Below are 15,488 nucleotides of genomic sequence, written 5' to 3'. Positions count from 1 at the left end.
TTGTCATTTAGTTTCTGATGAAACACCTACATCCTGTCTGCATGCTAAGAGCCCCAGATGGAAGGTGGCAGGTCTAACCAGTTTTTCTTTCCAAAAAATAGATTTGCCACCTGGAATTCTGCAGAAAATGATCACTACCTAACAAGGAGCACAGTGGGATGTCACAACCCATAATTAGCACATGCACACAGATATCCATTATTCATAACAAATGATTTCTACTTTAAAGAGCAGAGGCCAGTACTCTCTCAGTCCTGAAATATTAACACTTCAGTGGGTTAGAGATATGAGTGCAATTCTTCTCCTATAAACAACTGTAAGACAAGGATTGGACAAGTTCTGAATTTTTTGCTTATTCTTTTATTGTTCCCAGAGGGAAAATTATGGCCCAATTATTTGTGTCTAATTTACTTGCAGAGCAAAACTTAATGAGGAAAAAATACCATAACTTTCCTTAAGCACAGTGTATTTCTTCACCTCTAGGAGGCAATCTTGAAGTTTGCTAAAATATATTCAGAAGCCTAGTTCCTGGAATTACATGGCATGCATGCAATCTCAAGCAAGCAAGTCCAGGAAAAGACCCATAAGTTGCCAAGACTTTGCACATGTGCTTTGCAGTTCGTTATAGCATCTGTTTCTGTGAATGTTACAAAATGTGCTCGCAGTAAGTTAAAAGATATGTTTGCTATAAGGCAAATGAATACTAGAAAATAAACAAATCATGTAAGAAGGCTGCCTTTCAAATGTCTAAGGTACTAAATTCTCCTCATGGTACTCTAGTTTCCTAAGGAAGATTGGGAAAAAACAAAACAAAACAAAACAAAACAAAACAAAAACCATCAAAAAAAGCTTTAAATCATGTTTATTACATATTTTCAAATATCAAATATGATGATACTATATGTTGTAGAAAATGAAATATGCTGCATTTGTAATCCATATAATCCAGACTGAGAATGTTTTAGATTCTCTGTATAGTGGGAATCTTTTCTGTCACTACTGTGAAAATACCTCAGTACCTTATCCATTTAATTTGTAGGAAAGAGATCATTACGAATACTTTTGTAAATCTATAAGCACAAGGAATCCATACAGACAATAGTAATTTCTTCTTGGAATGAATTATTGATATTATTTATGCAATTTTCACGTTAAAACTTGTTATCTTTTCAGAAAGTTTCTGAATAAACTTTAAAAGCCTGTGCATTTTATGCCATCTGTGAGACATCCATTTGTAGACTGAAAACAGAAAATAATTGATTGTCTATCCTATTTTATTACTATTAGATAGCTAAATGTTAATCTTAAAAAACACTGCTCATCATGGGTGTTTGGATATTTAGTATTTAGTCCAATTGCAGGGATTTTCAGACTTTCAACAAAGAACTACCTTACAAAGGGAACAGCGCAGCAGCTCAGTGCAAGGCTTTGTCCCAGTCCATGAAGACCTCATCAGAAACATCTGCAGTAAATTATAAAAATGGACAAAAGTAGTTAATACTCTTTCATCTCATGTCAGTTAGCCTGAAAACACATGCTAGAGGAAGAGAAACGAAAAGGCACCTACAGGAGGGATTCTCTTGCTGGAAATATTAACTACATTGGATATAGACATAAGGAGAAAGAAGTCTTTGTTGATAATAGCATTTGACTGATTTGGAAAGATATTAAAATGTTAGTGACGTTGGCTCTTTATTTCTCCCTGTCGTTACTCAAGCCTTTAGGCTTTATTGCTTCTTCTGTAAACATGGATTATGTAGTGCCATAAATCATAATGCCCTTTACTGTTTATATTACTTCATTAGCTTGAAATTAAAGCAGCTCACATAGGTAGTAGCTTGCCAGTCATGGTGGGAATGTTATCTGTTGTGATTCCATGAATGGATTCCCTGACATATTGCCATGAAACTTAAGTCATGCAATGTCCCTTTGGCAAGCCAATAATCAGAAAGCTCCTGGTTTCTCCAGGAAAATGCCATTCTGAGGAAAGTAATCTAGGAATCAATATGATCTGAAGTCAATGGTGAGCTAAGCTGTTTTCGTTTTTACATGTAGCAAGCTTGTTCTGGGATATAATGCTAATCAGCAAAGCCATTTTCAGGAACCATTTACAAGTGGGTTTTGGAATAACAAATTTACTCATTGTCACTTTGAAAAGATGGACATGGATGGAAAGTAAATGGTCTCAGTAAATGCTACACAAGTTCCCTGCTTCTGCTGACTAACAGCTTCTTCCTCTCCCTGCAGCATGTGATCAACTCGCTCTTGGTGTAGCTGCTCTGTTTGGACCATCCCATAGCTCCTCAGTCAGTGCTGTGCAGTCCATTTGCAATGCACTTGAAGTCCCACATATTCAGACCCGATGGAAACACCCTACGGTTGATCACAAGGATGCGTTTTATATCAACCTCTACCCAGACTATGCAGCCATCAGCAGAGCAGTTTTGGATCTTGTACTGTACTACAACTGGAAAATAGTGACAGTAGTATATGAAGACAGCACAGGTAAGTAGCGCTGGTGCACTGCAAGACAAGTGCTTTAGCTAATGTATGTACATAAATAAATTCTGTGACAAAAGTGCCTATGATAGCTCAGTTTAGAGTACTTGTAGCAAGTACAAAAGAAAAAGATCTCTTAAGGAGCAGTTAGGCTTCTGTGCCTATGGCTTTTGGAAAGCTGTTCATATTGTCCAAACTTAAGAAGCCAGCAGGAGGTAGCTCCAGAATTCTTGGCAATAAGTCACCTTTTGCTTCCTATTTGTGGAACCAATACTACAGCTTCAAACTGATAAATACTCTAGAGTGGGGCTGATTAGGGATTTCCACTGAGGATCTTAAAAAGAATTCATTTACAAAATAATAGTTTAAACTGCAGGATTTTTAGCATAGAGATTATCTTCTTCTTTGGAACTGACTCAGCAAATCCAATTGTCAGCTGCATACCAAATGCTGAATCTGAAAGTTAAAATTTGTGTAAATATTGTCAGCTTGGGACTCTTAACTCAGATAAGATCATTCTTTCTTTATGACGAGAACCTCCTCTGTGGAAAAGCAGTAGTTGCAGCTGTCCAACAACATAGCATGGACAATGAATATCAGTTAAACATCCCTTTTTATTCGTACAGCAAACAAGCAGATAAATGATAATAAGAAGAGAATAACAAACTCATTCCTGGGAAGAAGTGATTTCAAACTTTATTAGAGACTATGACTTGCAATTTTTTAATGCACAGACATTGAGCAAGAACCCTGATGTTATAAGGCAATCCAAGCCACTTTTGTATATCTTTAACTATCTAGGCTTTACTATTCCTGTACCTGATACCACATGTTGTATTAATAGCCAAAATATAGCAAGAAATGACATTTCCCTCACTGGAGTGGGAAGAGATTTTGTTTCTGAAAAATCTACTAACTATTCTGATCATTGACATAGTTGCATTTCAAAATTTTTCTCAGAAGCAGTCCCACCCTGCAAGATAATACACCAAATTTTATTGCATGCATGATTGCAAAGAGTATGATCTCTCCTGCAGTGAATACTCTGTCACAGATTGTCCATAATCGGAGCTCATAAGAAAATGCTTACAAGTAAGCAAACCATTAAAGGCTCTGAGAGATCTATAGTTCTCCCGTCAAAAAGTGGGAAATACTAAGCAATGCATACCACCTAACCGATTTTTTTTTCACAGGGCACTAAGTTACACTTAAGGGCACATTCTAAACAGCAGAGAAAAATTTCTTGGGAACATCATATCTGTTGAGATGAAGAAAATAGAGCCAATGGAGTAATACTTGAGCTAGAGAAATACGCAGCTTCTTGCAGACTAAGCAGTGGATAAGACTGAACTTCAGGCAGCTGAAGTGATACAGCCCTCAAATCTTAATTGCAGGAAAGAAACACAGACTCCACTGTGAGTTTGCTGACTACACAAGGACAACATCTGGAATGCTGGACAGGGCTCAGGGCAGTCCAGGCAAGGGCTGACCAGTGGTTAACGGGTGCACAACCAGCACTGCCTATCTTAGCCCAATGGAAGAGGCACAGACCACAGCTCTGCTCCATATACAATGCCCAATATTTATTTTAATTGGTCTTTGTTGGTCAATAGAAAATCCTCCTTTTCAGTGACCTTCCTATTAAAGTTCCCTCTGCTGACTTGTGTGAAGTGACCCATTTGGAAGATCCTACTGAGGCCAAAGTTCTGAAGACATAAATGAAGTGAAACCAACTGTAGATTGTGTTGCAACATGATCTTAGCTGTTGGTCGATCTCTTACCTCCAGCAGCATTTTACAGTAGGGTGGCTAGAGCATGCCAGTTATTCTCACTCCCATCCTTTAACTCCCACCATCTTTTCACATTAAAGATACAGTAGATGTAGAAAACCACGTGCATTTCTGAAAAATTCTGTTATGCTTTAGCAGTCATTGATGCAAAGTAAGCATTTCACAGTCAGCCTTTCTCTTAGACTTGCATTTCCCTTTCTCTTCCCCTTGCCCACATAAATATTGCCCCTTTAGGGCTCTATGGATGTCCAAGTTGGTTCTTCAGTATTGGCAGAAAACAATCTTGGCTGAGCTGCGAAAGCATCTACATAAGGCTTTAAAGGGAGTATACAAAATAAAATCAAGCCAAACACATCTATATTAAAGTCAAATTGCAAAACATGTCTGAAAAATAGAACTCTGCTAAGAAACAAACAAACAAAACAACAAATACCCAATAATTTTAACACTTGAAAAATTATATTTATTTGTATATATTTGACAGCACATAAGAAGCACATCTCCTGATGTATACTAGAGGTAGTTCAATACTAATATTCTATTCTGCTCACCTTAGACTCATAGAATATACCAGAGTGCTGGAGGTAGAAAAGAAGGAGCAAGTCAAGCTGTGTTTACCACAGCAGACTTCTTGCATCTATACTAAGATGTTCTAGATCAGCAGGATTTCTCTTGGGCTCCTAGCACTATATGCAAAAATATACCAATGGGTAAACAAATAGAGATCTTTTTCAGCCTACCCCAATAGCAAATTAGCATTACAAATCACCAAGTGTTGTGTACATATTCAGTTATAAAAATTGATTGATATGAAAGAGACTTAATTTGCAGGGATATTTCCAAAGTAAATTAATCATCAATCATCTTATTAACATGAAGTCAGGGAAGAAAGGAGGTCAATTTTGATCAATATAAATATTCTTTCGTTTGAGTTTAAATTGACACCAATTTGCTTGAGTTTTTTTTTAGTTCTCATCTCTCATGTTTGTCATTTTTATACTACAAGTAGAAAAAAATCCAAACATTTTTTTTTCTTTGAGACAAATTGTATGTGAAAAGCAGCTTCATTCCTAATTAAACAATGAATTAATGGCTGTAGCGCTGAACTTCCAATGATGCATACTCAGGTTGTTTCGGAGGTTGCAGAATAGCCCTGCTTCCAGTTTAAGGGTCTACTTTGAAGACTGTGAAAACACTGCTTTCATCCTTCACAATGCAATACTGATCTAAGCCCACATGCCATCTTGACCACCTCTGGCACAGAGGCCACATACCATGCATGTTTGCCAAGCTGAGGTTTCCCCCTATCTCCTTTAACCACACCTTTCATTACCACATACACACTTCCACCAAGAGAAATGCAGGTTTGGGCAGAGCAGTGATAAAAAATCAGTTCGTCTCAGTGAACTCATGCTTCCTAATGATCCCAGTCACTTATGCTTACCCTCCTTATCTCAAACAGTATTTGACATCCTGACAGTTTTTGCAATCCAATGGTTTTTCAGCCATAACTTTTTTCCAGGTGCTGATTTTGGAATGAATACAGAGACAAGAGCATGACAAATTACTGAAAAACCTACTACTAGCCTTCACAGATCTTTATTGTTCAATAAATCTTTCTCATTGACATCTGCTTTTTGTGATCGGGAAAATGAATATCTTACAATATCTTACAATATCTTACAGTTCTGAATTTTTCATGAGTGGGTTGATATATGAAGATGGGCACCTCCCAGGAGGGGGCAAGTGCTATATATCTAGGAAGTTGCCTATATCAACAGAATTTATCACACTAAACAAAGAAATTTGGTGTGATACAGAGCTATCTTTCCTTGGCAGCTCAGTGTGTCTCTTACTGCAGAACCAATGTTTTGTTCTTCAGCATTTTATAACCATATCAGGTTTGTTCCTAATTTGTCCACTGCTGACACTTAGGGTAAATTATTACATATCACCTCATACTCGCTTTTTAATATTGACATATTTCTGATGTTCTGTAATTTATTCAAAGTTTCAACATTTATTAAATAAATGGTTGAGTGTTAGTAATCTGCTTGTCAGACTCTAGAGGACTTTCAATGATAAGCAAATTTCATATAAACGAATCTAGAAAATCTGCAACCAACAGTGCTAAAATTGCGTTTGGAATAGGAAGCATTTAGTCATCCTGCTTCTTATCAAATGCAGAAATGTTAGCAACTTTTGTCTTCTATGTACCATGCTAAACAACTTTACTGTCTCTTACAAAGGGACCTACGGTACTTCAGAGCTTATATTTTACTCCAAAATCGTAGTAGAAAAAATCCTTCATTTTTCCTGAGTTGAGTCAATCAGATTTTTACCCTCTTGTCTCTCATCCCTCAGTATAAATAGAATGACAAAATACACTAAAGCCGATATTTATTTCTAACTGTTGTCTTTTCTGTGCCATTGCAAGATGGACTTTCAGACAAAATTATTGTTCTAGATAGTAAAGTAATGGCTTCTGAGCATAGAATAAAGATTCTGTGGTTTTCTCTCTTAAAAATTATCAATTTACTCCTTATTGCCCATAGTTTTCTAGTACTAAGGGAAAATAAATTCCTAAGCAAATATTGTCTTTTTTTTTTTTTTTAAATTGAGACTCACCTCCTTTTTTACATATTAGGCATAACTCACTTTATTATTGGAGTACCCCGGCTGTAATCAGCCTTAATTCTGTCTATTAATTAATTTAAAAGAGTTAATTTATATCAAGTACAATGTCTTGCCTGTCTAAGGCAAAGAATTGTCTCTGGGACTTTTAAAACAGTCCAACAAAAACTTGCTAAAGAGTGCATTGTACATCAAGGATTGCACATTCCAATCTTGGGTACCATAAATTAAGGTTTACCATTCCACATGCCAGAGCTGGGTATGCATTTTCTTCCATGGTTTATTTTGTTTGTAATAGATCCATTCCAGTATCCCAGTTTTGCATATTGGTGTTTTGCATACGGATATGTAACAGACACATAACTCTGTTTCTGTTGTCAACAGCTCAGTGATACTGCCTTCAGTGCAGGTTTGGCTCTGCCTCTTATCTATTCCATCTTCCCCACATCCAATGATTTTAACCTACCGGAAGGTGAGAAGGGCAACCACATCAAATACCTCATCTTCTGTAAGAATCCCCAACTTTTTCCATTTGTTAGCCATCTCTCCTGGCTTTCTAAGATTCTCAGGACCCAAATCTTTTTGTCATAGCATTTCAATCTGCATAGAGCAAAATTTGAATTTTTACAAAATTTGCTTTCTTTTAACTTGCATCATTCAAAGAAAAGTTCAAACTTGGCTAATCCTAATGGTTTTCTAATAAAAACATTTTGTGTCATAGCAGTAAAACCACCTCATTAACTTTTAATTCTGAATGAATTAACTACACAAATATATTATTAAAAAAAGAAAGGGGAAACGGGAAAGTACGCACTTTCTACTGACACACTACCACTGGTAGTGTGTTATTATTGCCACCAGTGTGTATGATTATTTGCCTGTTGGAACACTGCATTCATGTTAGGCATGTTTGAATTCCTAAGTGTATCACACTCAGCTCACTGCAGTTTTAGACACTGTGAAATGATGAAATATTCAAAGACTTTCACGTATTTAAACATTTTGTTTGTGTCAAAGAAGACCATTTCTCACATTCGAATCACTAAAAGACAAGTTGGAAAAATACTGAATCCTGCAATGTTAAATACAATTCCCAACATTGTTTCTAAAGGAAAAGGAAAAAGAGTTCTGATGTCTGGATAAGAGGATAGAGACAATAGGCCAAGAAAATTAGTGCTAAAGTTCTGGCTTCCATCCCTACAGCTTTTTGTGTTTGATGACCCAAATTGAGCCTTTTCTCTCAATAGGACTCTCTGGCCTCTTTGAAATTCGCACGCAGCTACCACAGCTTCTACCTGGCTATACTCTACAACACTTTCTGTACTGAAGTTTATGCTCTAGTGCAGACCTGCAAAACTGTTTAAGCCACATCATTTACTTTGTAGAGGGTGAACAAATGCCTAGGATATGTTACTTATGACTCCTTGCCATATTAGCTGCTACTTCCTTTTTCAGACCTCAGAGGGAGTCACTGAGGCCTCCTGACTATCCTAGACTGAGTGGTTGGTCTCAATAAGCAAGAAGAAAGTGACTGCTATAGGAACTGTGCTTTCCCAAATCTTCATCCCTGATCCCTGGGAGTCAGACTATGTTCTTAGCATTCAAGATATGTTCCAAATAAAATATTGGTAGCATAACGTCCAAGGATTTGGATTTGCTGAGCTGGAGGAAGAGGAGAACACTGATGATTGACTGATGGGAAGCACAAGTCTTATGTGGCCGAAGCAGAAAGTTTAATATCTTTTCTTCTGCTCTTGCAGTTCAACTGCGCTGGGAGTTAAGTCATTTCTGATGCTGCAAAGAGATATAACAGTACTCAGTCTCAGGGTGCAGAGATTCCTTACATGCTGGACTTCCCTTATCCCAAAACTAGTTCTATCTTGTTAGAGTCGCTGTTCGATATAGTGGCTGAGACACTGCAGTCAACAGTTGAATACGTGAATGTATTATACAACCAAGTTATAGCTTTACAGACAGATTACATAAACTCCTACTTGTTAGTCAGTGTTGGAAGGATGCACTCCATTCCCATAATAATGAGTTCAAATTGTTTCATATTTACACAGGCTGGCTTCCAGCCAGGCTCTAATTTCACAATGTGCGCAGTAATTTACATTTGAATACTCATAATACTTAATATTCTGTATTGATTGTTGATACTTGAAGACCCGAAAGAACAAAACCAGCACTGCAGGCAGAAGGAAAGATTATTTTTTCAAAAAACATTGCCAGAAAATTGAGTGAAAGCCAACAACGGAAGCCAACAGCCAACATAGCAATATGTAGCAACTTGCTAACATCAGAAGAAATCGGGATGCTTTGTTTTGCTTTCTATGTGCCATTGGATCAATGAACCAAGGATACGCATGCACAAGACAAATATATAAACACCCCCAGCAGGAGAACAATGAGTTTTTTCATATCCATCATTTGTTTGATTTTTATTTAAGAAGTGCTCCTTGCTCATGTTGTCTCTCCCTCTCTGCATATTGTTAAGACAGCCTTTTACTTTCACACAGCAGGAGATCACAAGTTTTTCGTGGGAAAATTAAGTTCATGGGTAATGAGAACGAGACTGTAATCACACACCTCAAAGAACTCTTAACTATCTTACTTTGTTTTTGGAGGCAGTACAAATTACATAGGAGTTCTGAATTAGCTAGTAGAATTGCACTGTGTTTAAATACTTGGGCACATCTTCAACTGGTTGAGCTTTTCTGACTTCAAATAAGCTCTGTATATTTGTATCAGCTGAAGACAGCATTAGGAATCATGTTCTTGTGTTTACAGATATAGAACTGGATCTCAAAATATTTCAATATTTTCTAAGATCTCAAATATACTGAGTGAACTTAAGCAAGTCATTTAATTTCACTATGCCATTGAGCTTTTTTTTTCTAAATTGAAGATAAGGAAAAATTAAAGTTCCCCTCTCTGGGGTATTGCAATATATACTGAAATGAGGACAATGAAAGCCGTATGGTTGCCTATTAAGAATAATCATTGCTAAGTGCCACTTAAGCTAACCGTTGCTTTTAAGTGAGCAACAGTGGAGATGCTGGAATGGTTTCCTTTCACTGTTTCTCCTCATCTACATATGCTTACTGTTATGCAGGAAAGTTAGCAAGGGGATTTTCTTAATTCTATGTTCTTGTTCTTTAATACGGAGGTACTAATTGCTGCCAGCTACTGCTTTTTTGCAATATACAGTATCAATATTGCATCAATGCAAACATATACTATAGTCAACAAATTCAAAACATATTTCAGAGTATTCAGACACTGAAGCAAAGTATAATCATGAAAAGGAAAAGCTGTATCAATCAAGAGGTTGGCAAATATGAAGATAGCAGCTTAGAAACATGAAATGTTAGGACTAATAAAAGACACTTCCCAAGTGACAATAAATAGTCATTGCACAAAAAGATTGTTTGTATACTTGTGTATCATTTTTCAGGTCTAATTCGCCTGCAAGAGCTCATCAAAGCCCCTTCTAGATACAACATTAAAATCAAAATCCGCCAATTGCCCTCTGGGAATAAAGATGCCAGGCCTTTACTCAAGGAGATGAAGAAAGGCAAGGAGTTCTACGTGATATTTGATTGCTCACATGAAACTGCAGCAGAAATTCTTAAGCAGGTAAGCAGAATGGGGTGAAAATGCATGACGTTAAATTTGAATCCTGAAAGCTGTCAACCTCAATACTTAATATGAGGGACAGAAGGCACTACAGAACTTGCAGCAATTTGAGCACTCAACAAGATTTCAGGACTTCACAGAGCCAGAATAACGAGCAGCAGTATTGATGTAGATGTCCCTGTTCATTGCAGGGAGGATGGACTGGGTGACCTTTAAGGGTCCCTTCCAGCTCAAGTGATTCTATGATACTGAGATGTCTGAAAATAAGTTTGTAAATATCCATCAGAAGAAAATATATATTTCTCTTTAAGACTTCAGGTTCTGCTTAACTAGGAAGATCGCTGCATCTATTTTATCTTGTTTTAATTTAATCAATACACTTTATATGTCTTCTCCCACAAAAAAAAAACAAAGAGCCCCATTTTGGAGAGTGTCTTTCTTTGAGCTATTGCCTCTATAGAAGCTGCCCGTCAGGTTCAGTTCTGACTGTAGTAACAATGGGGCATTAATCTATTGCAGAAAATAGCATATCTGTGCATTCACATCCTGTAACAAAGCAAAATGTGGTCTGCTGGCATTATCTCATTACATTTTAAACTCTGGGACAGGAAGAAGATGGAACGGAGACATTATCAGAGAAAGAAACTGTACTTTAAATAGGAAGAGAGGCTATTGTTCAAGGGTGGGCATGGTCCTGACCTACATGTGAGAGCTGGACAGTCACACAAGGCAAAGACAGATGCCACAAAACCTGATGGTAATGGTCTGGGACGTTACCAGGGGCACACAAAGAACGGTGCAAATTAGAATTTGCTGTTGTCACTTACTATACATTTCTAGACGATCAAAGTCTAAAGCACTGGCTCCTACTAGTCAATGACCTATATTCAATAATCTCAAGCAAGCAGCACACTGGGAACAATGTTCTCCTTGGGTGTTTTGATTGGTTTGTGGTGTTATTACTGTCAGTCAGTTTAGCAGGAAATGTTGATTCCAAGAGATGATCAGGAAAGGTTCCACTGATCTAAAGGCACAAAGATGGGCTTTTCCGTAAAGGTTAAACTGCAATGCTCCCAGCCTGGAATGTTTTGCTGGAATATTTAAGTTATGTAGAGAAGCATTCTGTATCAAAGTACGTAAGTCAGTATACTGAATGTAATAGTCAGTGGAGCCTGAAACCATCTTGCCCACACAGGAGACCCTTGATCCTGTCAATACCAACTTGCAGGATGTTATCCTAAATGAGCTGGGGTACACAGGTTCCCATGAGCTGCGGGCTGGCTTTATTGCTGTCAGAAAAGTGGACCTGTACTATATCGTAGGGTTTTCTCGGTGCAAGTTGTATACTTACAACAGGTCCAGATGCAGGTGTGGTGTTGGGAACATGGGGAAAGAACTGTTGTTTCACCTGCAAGCAGCAATATGTGAGGAAGGGTGGGCAGAAGAGCTCACCCCACTTGGCAGAGGGCTATCCAAACACATTACAACCTGACAGCAGGAACAAGTTGCTCCGAAATGAGATTTGTGGGGGAAGGGTTAAACTGACAGCATGAATTTTCAAGGCTCTGCAAGAAGATAGTGCAGATGTTTGGCACACTGCAGGAGGCACAGAACTTCAAACGCGCCAGTCTGAGTGTAAAAATAAAATAAAATAAAATAACCTTCACATCAAAAGAAGAAGAGGAAGTGCTAAAAGATACACTAGGACAGGGCAAAGTGGCAGAATGGTTTGTGTGGGAAATGGATCACGGGAGATAACAGATATGCTGCAGATACAGATAATGTTTTCCAATGCCTTGAGAGCTCAGGGAGGGATAGTGGATGGTGATGTGGAAGAAAACAAGAAAATTAAGAGAGGTATACCTGGGGGTCAGAGCTGTGGGAACAGAGGCATCATAAATATAGGCTAGAAATAAACGGAAAATAGCTTTTGTATGAGACGCTTCTGTGGCTGTATCTAGCTGCTGGTAGCCATAACTCAGATGCTGAAGTTCCTCACTGTCAAAAACAGCTGTGAAATGTGGAGGTGTGGAGGGCTCTGAGTTTGTATGGCTCATCTGATTGTAGGTCAGCCACCTGGATTACCATGATTCATGTTCTCATCACTGCACACCGGGATGAATACAATTTTACACTAAATGAGAACAAGATATTGAAGAGAATACTATTAAAATTATTTTAAGAAAATTATTTAATATTAGTAACAACAACAACAAAAAATAATATACCATCATTAAATTCTACAAGATTTCTGATAGGGTAGAAATCAGAGCCAACGGTCACCTAAATCAGGCTCCAAAGAAAGAATTTCTTGTCTAACTACTGCATTTACAACAACATAGTCAAAACTTAGTAGCCTACACAGGAGAAGATAAATAAAGGAGGTGGAAATGTGCAGTAGGTTGGAGTGGGAATGGTATTTCACAGATTAAAATTGCAGCACAGTCATACAAGTGTGTGCCCCCCATTTCTTATGCTTGGTTCCTTGTATCCTGCTCACTGACCAACCCTGCCTGGGTTCGTCCCAGAGCTTTGTGGAATGGTCTTTATCTTCCTTCTTCATAGAATCATAGAATCATAGAATCACAAGGTTGGAAAGGACCTACAAGATCATCTAGTCCAACCGTCTTCCCATTACCATTGCTACCACAAGCCACTAAACCATATCTCATAGCTCCTCATCCAGATGCCTCTTGAATACTGCCAGGGACAGCAACTCCACCACCTCTCTGGGCAGGCCATTCCAGTGCCTGACCACTCTCTGAGAGAAGAAGGTTTTCCTTATGTCTCCTTCACCTCCTCCAAGCTTTGCCTCAGCACCAAGGGCTCTCCAAGCAAAGGCTGCTTACAACAACAGTGGGGGGCACTGGCTGAGGCATGGCTTGTCTGCTGGGAAGGGGGGGCAAGGGAAGTCCAAAAGCTCCTTCTGGGACTGAAGGATCAGTGCATTGGAAATGATGCCCTGAAAGTGTCAGTGTATGGAGCTGTGTGGGAGCATGGAGCTGTCCAAACTTGATACATTACCAGGTGTGGAACATGAGGAGGTGACCTCTTTGCTTGCCTCCTTAGAGCGTTTGTTTACAAATGAGCAGAAAAGACAGATTCCTTCTCTTAAATGGGTCAATCTTTTGCTTATTTACAGCTTCAAATAAAACACCATTGAGCCACACTTCTTCCCTGTTCAAAATAACAGGAGAATCAATAACCTAATTTAAACAAAATACAAAGCCTACATGCCTCTGAATAACCTATTCCCCAAACTCCTGCATTTTCACTTCTCTCTGACACGCTACAGAGAGCCCAGGCTTTCACAATCCCCAGCCAGCTTAATGAGACCCAGCCCTCCCATCATTGGCATCTGGAAGGAGTAAGCAGAAACTGTGATTATTAATTGCTGCTTTTTCCAGTAGTTGCTGTGATTTTTCTCTCCATATTCCCTCATGAGGAATGGTAACTACGTGACTGGTGCATAGTGCCTAAAGGAGTTTCATGGCTCTGTTTGCTGGTACCAAGCAGCCAGATAACTATCCAAACCAGAGGACCAAAGTGACCCACAGGCATCAGGGGATCTGAAATTACTTGAGCCCAGATGTTACACATGCAGTTTTCAAATGAGATGATGGAAGAAGTTGCAGCTGATCTGGACTCTCATAATCTACTTGAAAACGTTTTCTGCTGGAGCTCTAAAATTCATAAAGACTGAATAAATCCTCTGACAAGCAGCAAAACCTACTATGGAATCCTAGGATGGCTTGGGTTTGAAGAAACCTTACAGATCATCTAGTTCCAATCAGGTGCTGAAAGCAAGAGCTAAGTGTAGTTGATGTTTCTAAGGCAAAACTGTGTTCTCCAAAGGCCCAGCATAGGATCTGTAGGAACCAACTTTGTAAACTTCAGTAGTGCCTGCCTTACCCTGTTCCAGTGATACCTAGCATGTCTTGCCTTTCCAAGCCCCCAAAGACTTCCCTGAGAGAGTGTGAGGTAACAGGGCATCCTCCAAAAATACCTGAAGTCAACAGAATTCAGTACTTTACATGAGGAATTTAGAATCACTTTCTGAAGAAAAAACATGATGCTTGCAACGCTTACCTGAAATATTTCATGGACAGAGATTTAGTTCCTGTCTAGACTAGGAAATAACTGCACAAGTCAGTTAAATCTAGGTATTGCAAATAGCAATCTGCTTTATGTGCATATCTTCCAAAATGTTCTTACTACTTACTACTGCACTTACTATATTTTGTTTGATTTTGCCTCTTTATATGAGGAACTCAGTTCAAGAGGTTAAGTTGTTAAGTGTTAACCTTCAATTTACTCTTCTAATACACCAGTACTTGGCGTAGATACTCCTGCTAGGCAAACTCATCTCTCTTAAATTACATTGCTACTAGCCTAAAATTATCTACTTCCTCCACAGTTTAAAATAATTTCATGAAATGTAAAGCGTATTTGATCAGGTTTAGGACACTCATAAATCATTTTATAAATACTTCCATGTATGCTTTCACCATGTGACAGACAAAGAGCAAAATAAGTAATTTGGTTCTTACAGGAGTACAAAAAATAAGTGTCTCTGTAGAATGCATTCTAAATATAGTAATAAATATGATAATATAGAGAACATAAAACTTCAGTTCTTGAATGTGATCCTTCCAGTAGGCTGGCAGGGAGGGTGAAAATGACAGTCTGCTGAGAAAAGGCAACATAAGCTCTGTTCTCACTGCTGCTAGAGTAACACCCAAGGTAGATCCTCCCAGATGCCCCCATACCACAGGGTGAAAAGCAATCTCATCTCACTGGTTTGCCTCTCTTACACCATAGCTGTGCTTTCCTGAGAAATCCGGATGTGATTCACACTCATGTTGAAGAAACTTTATACCATTTCAAGCTGGACCACTGCTGTGACTGAGTGGGACACAGGTTACA

At 38.4% G+C, this 15,488-nt stretch overlaps 1 protein-coding gene across 9 annotated transcripts in view; it reads left to right on the top strand.

Annotated features, from left to right (window-relative positions):
- GRIK1 (glutamate ionotropic receptor kainate type subunit 1) overlaps positions 1 to 15,488 on the top strand; it is a 161,469-nt gene that overhangs the window by 86,466 nt on the left and 59,515 nt on the right. For all 9 annotated transcript variants that reach the window (XM_040646828.2, XM_015299627.4, XM_040646819.2 and 6 more), the window contains exons 3-4: positions 2,248 to 2,505; positions 10,381 to 10,562. In XM_040646828.2, coding sequence (XP_040502762.1) covers positions 2,248 to 2,505; positions 10,381 to 10,562 — 440 coding nt within the window. The remainder of the gene's footprint in view (positions 1 to 2,247; positions 2,506 to 10,380; positions 10,563 to 15,488) is intronic.

This window comes from Gallus gallus, chromosome 1 (genome assembly GCF_016699485.2).
Source record: "Gallus gallus isolate bGalGal1 chromosome 1, bGalGal1.mat.broiler.GRCg7b, whole genome shotgun sequence".
NCBI lineage: Eukaryota > Metazoa > Chordata > Aves > Galliformes > Phasianidae > Gallus > Gallus gallus.
This window is presented reverse-complemented; position numbering and strand designations above follow the sequence as displayed.